Source organism: Chelonoidis abingdonii, chromosome 4 (assembly GCF_003597395.2).
Source record: "Chelonoidis abingdonii isolate Lonesome George chromosome 4, CheloAbing_2.0, whole genome shotgun sequence".
NCBI lineage: Eukaryota > Metazoa > Chordata > Testudines > Testudinidae > Chelonoidis > Chelonoidis abingdonii.
Window position 1 is genome coordinate 29,261,032 of NC_133772.1, and position 9,622 is coordinate 29,270,653.

General features: G+C 55.7%; 1 protein-coding gene across 5 annotated transcripts in view; it reads left to right on the plus strand.

Annotated features, from left to right (window-relative positions):
* The first annotated feature begins 7,220 nt into the window (after positions 1-7,220).
* Positions 7,221-9,622, plus strand: part of RAD9A (RAD9 checkpoint clamp component A) — a 6,880-nt gene continuing 4,478 nt past the window's right edge. For 2 of the 5 annotated variants that reach the window (XM_075064989.1, XM_032794982.2), the window contains exon 1: positions 7,657-9,336. In XM_075064989.1, coding sequence (XP_074921090.1) covers positions 9,303-9,336 — 34 coding nt within the window. In that variant the 5' untranslated portion in view covers positions 7,657-9,302. Of the gene's footprint in view, positions 7,244-7,280; positions 7,354-7,509; positions 7,577-7,656; positions 9,337-9,622 lie in introns of those variants that run through there. The other 3 variants (XM_032794981.2, XM_032794978.2, XM_032794979.2) reach the window with 3 other exon arrangements.

Below are 9,622 nucleotides of genomic sequence, written 5' to 3' on the forward strand. Positions count from 1 at the left end.
ATCAGAGGCAGGAAGCTGGGCTTAGAACCTTGGTGTCACTTCTCACTGGACTTTCACCACAGAGAGCCCTTGGAGCTAGTCAGCAAACTCAGAGTCTGTAAAGCTCATTCCCTGTTGTTCCCTCCCAGCTGGCAGACAGCACTCCCTCCATACCGGTGCAGCAGCAGGTTCCCCCTGCTGCCCTGGGCTCCTTACAATTCCCCCTCAGGAGGCATTACAATGGAACTCTCCATTTCAACTGAGGCCATTTCAATCCTTCCCCTTTGGGACCATTACAGAGCTCATGGAGTGTAAGCCAGGATTGCTGTTCCAGCCCACCCCATTGGGATGCCAACCCATAGTCATGGCTCCCATTCTAGTCGCAGCCACTGGAGTGCCAGCCCAGAGTCAGAGCTGCCATCCCATCCTATCCGTTGGGGCATCAGTCTGGAGTCATGGCCACTGTTCCAGTCCAGCCTGATTGGGATGCCAGCCCAGGATTTTGGCCACCATTCCAGTCCTGCCCATCAGGCACTAGCCTGGAGTCATAGGGTATGGCTACATTTGAAACTTCAAAGCGCTGTAGTCCACATCCTGATGGGGTTTAGCTTGCAGCGCTGGGAGCCGTGCTCCCAGCATTGCGGCATTGTTTACACTGGCGCTTTACAGCACTGCATCTTGCAGCGCTCAGGGGTGTGTTTTTTCATACCCCTGAGCGAGAAAGTTGCAGCACTGTAAAGCGCCAGTGTAGCCAAGGCCATAGCTGCTGTTCCAGTCCCACCTCTTGGGGTGCCAGTGGAAGAGGCCATTGTTTACAGAAGGCTTCCCTGTCCTGTCTGCTCAATGACAATGGGCTGAGTTATTTCTTGGCGGCTGCTCTCCTCTTTCCTATCCAGTGCTCAGCCCATGGAGCAACTCACAACATCTAGTGAAGGGTGTTTTTAGGAAAGGAGGAAGAGATGCCCCATGCCAACAAGGGCAACTGAACCCGCAAGGCTGGTTCCCTAAGGCACTGATACCTAGCAATGTCCCAAGAGTGTACCGATCCAGCAGACCCAGGAATGGCAGCAAACACTGAATGATGATTACAGACCAGCCTTGTGAGTGGGTGACTCCAAGTGTCCTGACATAGCCCTGTCACCAGATTTCTCACACTGTCTCCAGACTCCACTCTGCATGCAATTCAACCCTATTTTTAAGGCTTCCCACAGGCTCACTCCAAGCAACTATCCATTCATCTGGAACCAGTTTCCTCTTGGTCTCTTCATAGTACTCAGACAAGTCTTCTCCTTTTTGCCTCCTACCTAAAATCCGATGTTCCTTGTGTAGAAGCCTCCCTTGATCACTCTTCCTGACTCTCTCCTCACTTGGGAACATCACAGGTAGATTCTTTAATTGTGAAGCACTTTGGGAGACAATTTGTACCCAAAACACTACACAAAACACAGGTAAGTTCAATGGCTCAGGGACAGCTTCAGGCCCTGCCCACAAGTTCCAGGCCAGCCATGAAGATAGAGCTTATATCCCATGCAGGGCCGGCGCTTCCATAAGGCGACCCTAGGCGGTTGCCTAGGGTGCCAGGATTCAGGGGGCGGCATTTTGTGCGCTCCCCACAGGGCACATGGGAGCTTCCAGTTCTGCTCCCGTCGTGCCGCCGAAGAAGCACCTTCTGCCGATGTGCCACGGAAAACAGCGGCAGGCAACTGAGCAGCTCAATGACTGCCGCTGTCGCCTGCGGCATTTCGGTGGAGGGTCCTTCTTCGGCGGCGCGATGGGAGTGGAAACAGAAGCTCCCGTGCACCCCGTGGGGCGCACACAAAATGCCGCCCCCCAAATTCTGCCTAGAACACCAGAAGCTCTGGTGCCGCTCTTGATGCCATGCTGACAGTTGTTCTAGAGACAGACAGCACAAGAACCAGGAGTGCAATGGCTATATCAGGCCCTGCCTGCGGGTTCTAGGCCAGCCATGAGCTGCTCTTCATGCAGATGAACTGTCCACAGGCCCTCCATGGAGTGGCTCAGTCCAGCCATGGTGATGGGGCTCACAGAATCAGGGATGAGAACCATGTGACAGCAGGCAGTCCCTACAGGATGTGTGTCTGAGCAGCCTGCTCCCAGTCCAGCCTGCCTCCTCTGCTTGGCGGCCGCATTGTTTAGGACATTGGTCGTCTCCATGGCACTGGGATGGGACATCCTCTGCGTGGGAGGAGATACTCACAGAGCGAAGTGCTCCACCTGGCCAGCTTGGCTCAGTGGGTAACTCACGCCCTGGCAGGCTGCCAAGCTCTCCTATCCCTTGGCAGGCGAGCTGAGCTCCCCTTGCCCGCCCCCCAGGCGCCCCACTCCTGGGCGACGTCACAGGAAGCATTGTGGGAGGCTGACCTCACTTTCTGCAGAGCGTGAGTTGCACATTCGCCCTCCAGTGGCGCCAACAGCCAGCCAAGCCTCCCACTTGTTGACCTTTCCATTGGACTCGCTCCCATCCCTGCTCACTCCATCTTCCCTCCCTTTCCCACTGACCCCTCCACTCTCCTGTCTAGACTGCGCCCATTTCTCCGTCTCATCAATTCCCCATGCCACCTACCCATCTCTAATGCCTTCTTATTAGCCCCTCTCTCTTCTCTGCTTTGAATACCCCCGAGCTCCCTCCATGCCATCATCCCACCCCTGAAGGCGTGAAAGTTGAGTCTATAGGTCCCCTTGGATATGGGAATCAGAGAAAGAAGAGTGGCCTCACAGTGAGATACATAGGGACATGTGGGACAGCAGTCTACAGATCCCCTACCCCTGAGACCAGAGAGCCAGACACTGGAACCGTCGCAGAGGGGAGATTTGGAACTCTGGCGACTCTTCAACTTCCTACTTTAAATCCTCCCCAAGCCTCTAAAATGCTCCCTCCCCAAAGTGAGAATCTGGGGCTGGGATCTCAGGGGCCCAGCCTGCAGCTCTGTTCCCTCCCACTTCCAAGGGGATTCCAGGTGACTCCGCTGAGAGCCAGCCAGGGGATTTCTCCACACACAGAGCAGACACTTGGCTTCCCCATTTCTCAGTGCTGTGATAAGCACCTGTCACCCCCTGCTGGACAAAACATGAAATGCAACAGTTTGTCAGGACCGAAAGACCAGCTGTGTCTGTCTGTCTCTCAAAACAAAGCCCACAGAAAATAACTACAGATCTATATGGATTGGCTGTTGTGTTGGTCAGGACAATCTCTGCAGGGAGCCAGTGGTTCTGAAGCGTATGTGACTTGACCCTGAGTGAGTGTGGGGGGGGGGGGGGGGACATGATGGACAGTGATGGCTGAGCCTGAGAGTGGGGTAGGGGAGCAGTACTGGAGAGTGAGGAGTGACCTTGTTTGAGTGTGGAGATGCAGTACTGGGGAGCAGTAGTACAGGGGCTGTCCTGTGAGAGTATGGCCAATGGTGCTTGGGGGGGAGCTGAATGTGGGGGGGATCAGTGCTGTGGAGCAGCAGGAGCTGACCCTGTGTGAGAGGTGGGGGAGCAGTTCTGGGGAGCAGGGAGTGCTGACCCTGTGTGATTGCAGGGGGGGTGCTGAGGGCTGTGCTGGGGAATAGGCAGGACTGACCCTGTGTGAATGAGGAGTGGGGGAGAAGGTGGTGGTGGCGCTTGGGAGAGCTGACCCAGTGTGAGTAGGTTGGTTGGTTGGGAGGGCCACGCTACGATGAGACTGACCTTGTGTGGGTGTGGGAGTCTCCCCCAGAGGGGATTATAGACTCTCCCTGACCTAACTTAAGGGCTCCACAGACTCAAGCCCCGCCACTCCTCGCCTAGTGTTAGCCTCCCTTGTGTCTAGTCAGTGCAGGATCTGGGAAGGGAGGGGTACACATGGCTTTGGACACTGCAGAGGTGTGTGCATCACGATCTCAGCCAGCTGTGTCCTATCCACAGCTCCATAAAACTATGAGTCCCGAGGCCAGGGATCCTCATGGGGATGCTCGCTCCATAGGAGCCCGGTTGCTGTTCAAGAGCTGGAACGGACACTCTAAACACCAAATCTGGTTCTTCTCTTCCTCTTGGGAGGAAAAGGGGCTGTGCCAATAGCCTCTTCCAGAGGCCACTAATGTCCAGTTCCAGTTCTTCTCCTCCTTTTGAAGGCTAAACCCAGATCCCATTGCAGGGGCACAGGGATGCAGTTCTGGTTCTTCACTTCTCTGCAGGACTGCATCCAGAGCCCATTCTATGGTGGGCACAGAAATCTCATATGTAACACGTTTGGTGCATCTGAACCCAGTTCTCAACATCCACAATCCTAATGGGAACCACCTAATGGGCTCCCAGCAGACAAGCCAAGGAGTTACTATGCCAGAGAGTTAACGAGCTAATTCAGGGACGGTGGGGACTTGGCCCTCCAGCTTCCCTGGCTGTACCTGTTCTAGAGGATTCAGAGAGGGCTCTGGACTTTAGGGTTCTCACGTCAACCTGTCATCACCTCCACCCCCCACACCCCAAACTAAGCAACACACCCTGAACATATTAACCAGAGAGAGATGGGGAAAAGAAAGGAAAAGAGGTGAGAGAGAAAGGACAGGCAATGCCTTAGACACATGTTTATGCCTCAAGGGGCCGTGAGATTTATTCCAAGCGAAGAGTGGTAGTATTAAGCATAAGGCTGCTAGGTTGTCTTAAATTAAAATAATCTCAGCATCTCTCCTCTGGCTCTGGAGGGGATTAACCCTGTGGTTCTCTTGCTTAAATCAGGATCAGGACTCCATTTCATGAGAGTGCACAGACATCCCAAACACAGAACAACAGACAGTCCCTACTTCAAAGAGCTCCAATCATTTTTAAAAGCCAACACAACAAGTGAACATGATGGATGTGAGGAGGGTAGTAATGAGGGATTCTTGCAGTTACCTAGCCTGACAACAGGCAGGTCCCACATAAGGTATTTTTTTTTGTTAGAATTCCCTATCAAACCAGATCCCTTGGACTCCCTCAAGGCTTCCTCCCAGGAACACGTGATTCTGGGCTTGCTGGCCATTATTTTTAGTGTATTTTATTTTCCCTTTCTATACAGACTCTCTACACCATGGCCTTTTACCCAACATCATTAGTTCCCATCTCTTTAGGCCCCCTCAAACTGTGGGCCAGTCCCTCAAGGTGTGTAATTCCCATATCTTTGCTGCTACACAGGGGGCCAGGATAGGTTCCGGAAGCATAGGGAAGCCACTGATCTGTTATGGAATGCCTGCTTTGATGTCCCCACCTGTGAGGGCACCAATGGGACCTAACTCCCTACTTAGGCTACCTGTCACTGGGGATGTCTTTATTGCTATTGATCTTTTGTGTGGAAGGTGCTCAGATAGGACAACAGTGATGGACAGTGTCAGCAGGGAAAAACTCCAATATGGCAAACTAGACATCTCCCCCATTCAGGAGTCAATCTCCCAACTCTACAGAAGCACTCCTAGAGTCTGGAAATGCTGAAACCCGAGGGGCTGCTCAGCTAAAGGGAATCTTCATGTAGAGCTGCTGAGAGGGGGTAGGGGACTACCAGGGCCCCAGAAGCCTGGCATCACAGAAAGGAGGGAACAGAGGTCAGCTCCATTACCAGTTGCAGCTAGCAAAAGTACCTCTGGCATAACAGTCCCTTTGTGCTGCACAGAATGCCCATTGGAGGTAACAGTCAGAGCTCCTGTTTCTCAGGGAAACAAAACTTCCTGTTAGCCCCATAGACTCAGCCCAGTGACAGGAGAAGGAACCAGAGGCTAATCTGGCTCACACATCACCAGTAGGATGGTTAGATGAGCCAAGTGCTCTTGGTTATGCTTGAGCAATCTAATGATAGCAATGGGGTTAGGGCTGTGTGGCTCACCTGGGGGCAGGACCCAAAGGTGAGGAGGGGGAGGGGAATGTGGCTGCACATTACTCACCTGAGGGTGTGACCCAAAGGTCACAGGACAGTTTGGGTGGGGACTGCACAGAAGTCAGGATATGGCCTGCTGAATCATTCTTGCTGGTGATGCTACAAGGCAGGGAAGACCTTAGCATGGGTCCTAGCTTCTGGGGAGTTTGAGGCATTTGTGTCACTGAGATGATGAGCACAGGGCCTCACGAGGTGGGTTTGACAGTCACTCACCAGAACAGAGCTGTGCAGTGAGTCATCAATCCCCTGTGCTGTGATGGGGAGGCTGTGAGGTCCTGCTCAGCTGGGGCACAGGGATGGAGCTTCAGCCCCTGACCTGATAGAGGATCCTGAGTTGGGAAGGGGCTAGGAAAGCCCTTGCAAAGGCTCCTCCTGGCCCCTTTGCTTCTTGTCCTCATCCTCAGCACGAGCAGCTTGTACCCAGATGAGGTGCCAGATGGGCTGCCACCTGGATCGTGTGCCACAAAGAGGCAGACTGTGGTTGCCCATGGAGACCACAGCTTCCAGCAAACCTGGGGTAGCAAGTTTGGAACCTGGGGAGGGAACCTGAGCCCAAAGTCTGCAAGAAGAGAATGATGGCAGCCCAGGGGGAGGGAAAGAGTTTGGGCTCAGGTGAGGAGCCTCTGGGGGTGTGGGGGAGGTGTGTGTTTGAGTGGGGGCTAGAGAGACAGCCTGGGCCTCAGGGGATGGGATATCTCTGAGATGGGGCAGGGAAAGGAGCCTGCGCCTGGTGAGGTGTGTTTCTGGGCTTGGGAGTGGGTCTCTGGGAGGAGAATGGGTGACTGAGCTCGGGTGGGGGCCTGTCTGCGCCCCAGGGAAGGTCTGTGAGGGCAGGCAGGCAGGGGCAGGACCTGAGCTGGGGACGGGCCAGGAGCCTGCGTTGGGGGGGCTCTAAGGGGCACTCTGGGGAGGGAGGAGGGAGCCGAGGTCGGGGTGAGGCTCTGGGCAGACCCCGGCGCTCTACCGCCTACATTCGAGGCCCGATTGTCTGGTAGTTCTGTCCCTCTGCCGTCCCAGCCAATCAGCGTCATTCGGCTCCTCCAACGGCAGGAGGGAACGAGCCCACCCGGCGAAGCGGCCTGGGTGACGCGGAAGCGGCCAGACAAGGCTCCACCCAAGAAGCTCATATGCTCGCTAGCCGGCCCAGCGCGGCTCCCCTCCGGAGACTTTGTCACGTGAAGAGAAGACGACCCCCCCCTTCACGTGATCCATGAGCCAATAGGACGGGCTAAGAGGCGGGACCGAGGCCGGGCTCGGCCAATGGGAAGACGGTCAGGACAGGGGAAGTGGGTGGTTCCAGGAGCAGGGTAAGGAGTGGAGCCGGGCGCGGCCATTGGGGTGAGTGGCGGGGGTGCTGGGCGAGACCATCAGGAAGAGGTGTTGTCTCTGCGGGAGCCGCCCGGCGACTGGGGGAGGGCGGGACGTCCAGCTCTGCGTTGGGAACCGGGCAGCACCGAGCAGGGACGTGGAGCGCTCCGCGGGGACAGGTGTGATGGGGCGGGGCTATGGTGGGCGGGGCTAAGAGAGGTGGGGAGGGCACTGGCAGGCATGGTGGCTCATGCATTGGGTGGCTTGGGATAGGATTTGGCAGGGCCGGGCAGGGTGAAGGTAGGGGTAGGGCGTGATGCGGGGCGGGGCCGGCAGGGTGGAGGGGAGGGGAGGGGTATGACTGGGTGCAGCTGGATAGTGTGTGGTATGGGGATCGGATGGGTAGGGACTAGGGGAGCATTGTGGGATATGGGAGATGGGATGGTGTGGGGGTGTGACAGGAAAGGGACGGGGGGGAGGGGGCAGGGTGCTGGAGATGGTGTGGAGGTCTGGTAGTGTGTAGTAGGTGGGTGGGGCAGGACAGGTTGCTGGGGGACACTGTGTGATGGGCAGGGACAGGACAGGTACCAAGTGGGGGCAGTGTGTGGTGGGAAGGACTGGGTGCTGCAGAGTCTGTTGATGCCCCCAGCAGTGACACAACTGCACTGACAACAGCATCTGCCCCTTCAGCTTCTGTTTCCTTGGCTGGAAGGCTGCTCTTGTGCTAGCATGAGCAATAGGCCCTTCAGACCCATTTGGATGGGGATACAGATGGAGAGTAGCAAAAACTGACAGTAGGGCTGGAGGCTCCATGCTAACAAAGAGAGCTGTAGGGAGGGTTGGGCTGGGACCCTCTTCACCTGTCTCCAGTCCCAACCTCAGGCATCCCAGTTTAGTATGGCCTTGGTGACCAGTGTGGTTAGTGATCTGGACCGTGTCCAGTCTAGGATTTAGGAGAGGGATGGTTTAAACAGCATTAGATTAGCTCAGTCTCACAAACCCAGGCATTACATTGACTGGCTCAGCGCATGCTAAACATCTAAAGTACAGTTTATTTGCTCTTGGCTCTGTGTTTAGATGGCTAAATAACTGTGACTAAACCATCTTCCTACTCTGGTGTGGCCAGAGCCCAGCAAGAGGGCGCACCCAGCTCACTAAGGAGACCTGTGGCTGCTGTGAAAACGGCAGGAGTTGCAATCAGCACAGGACAGAAAGGTTCCCTGGGGAAGGAGGAGGCTGACTAAAAGAAGGGGAGAGGTTAGGAATGTGGGCAGTGACTTGCAAAATGAAGCGCTGAATGGGCAGGTGCAGCTGAGACACCTGGGAGGGGTGATCTGCCAGCCAGAACCTGGTTGGGAGATGGGACAGCCAGAGTGGCCAGAAGGGGCAGGTGGCAAAGGAGACCACGTGGGTCTGTGATAGGATGTGGCTGCAGGAAAGGCTGGTGCAGGTTGATGCTATGTATGTGTCTACCACAGCAGGAACAAGCCCTGTTCTGTGCAGAGCTGAGACAGTTGGGATGTTGTGTTTAACAGCTGGGCCTCTTGGTACCAGAAGGGGAATGACAAACCCCAGGGCATGTGCAGGGAGCTGGAAGGGGAGACTCCAGGGAAAGTGGTTGGAGGGGGTAATTGGCCTAAGGGCAAGGGAATGAGGGAGGGAGAGGGGTAACGTGCAGGGCAGGGGCAAGATTAGGAGCTCCAGCAGGGGACTAAGAAAGTGAATCTACTTCCCTTGGAGCTTCAGTCTGACAGGGTTTTTCCTTCATTTCCTGCTAAGCACTCCTGTGTGGCTGTTCAACAGCTGGCCAGCCCCACCCCAGCAGTGGCTGCATGTTAGTGCTGGGTGAGGGATCCCTGTGCATACAGGGGAAGTGCTTTGGGATCCTTCAGGGGAAAGGAGTTGGAGATGTGTTGAGTTGATTATTTAGGGTGTGGTCTCTCTCCCGTTTCTTCCCAGCATGTTGTACTGATTAGCCCCTGGCAGAGGACCCAGTGCAGCACCGACGGCACAGACTCTCCCCACCACAGGGCTGGATTATCTCGGGGTTCACGGTGCTCTGACCGGGATTGGGGTTTGACACCCCCCCCCAAGAGTGGGGAGAGCCCAGCTGCATTATTCTGTGGCCATGAGGTGCCTTGTTACTGGGGGCAATGTCAAAGGTGCGTGCTGGGCTACTAGCTGGGCATGGGGGTGGGGAATAGGATGTGAGGCCTCTCCCCCTAAGGGTCATTGGTTTCCATCTGGTCCCAGGGCAGAGGGACTGGGCTCAGCAGGGTGGGGAATGGGACACAGGACCGTTCGCCTCTAGGGGGTGCAGCCTCCAAATGGCTGTTTTTCCTGCCTCAGAGAGCAGGAGTTGAGGGGAGTGGGGGTGGGATGGGTCTGGCCCTGGATCACTGTCTCTTTCCTCCTCCTCCCAGAGTGGGGCACTTGGGGGGATGAGAA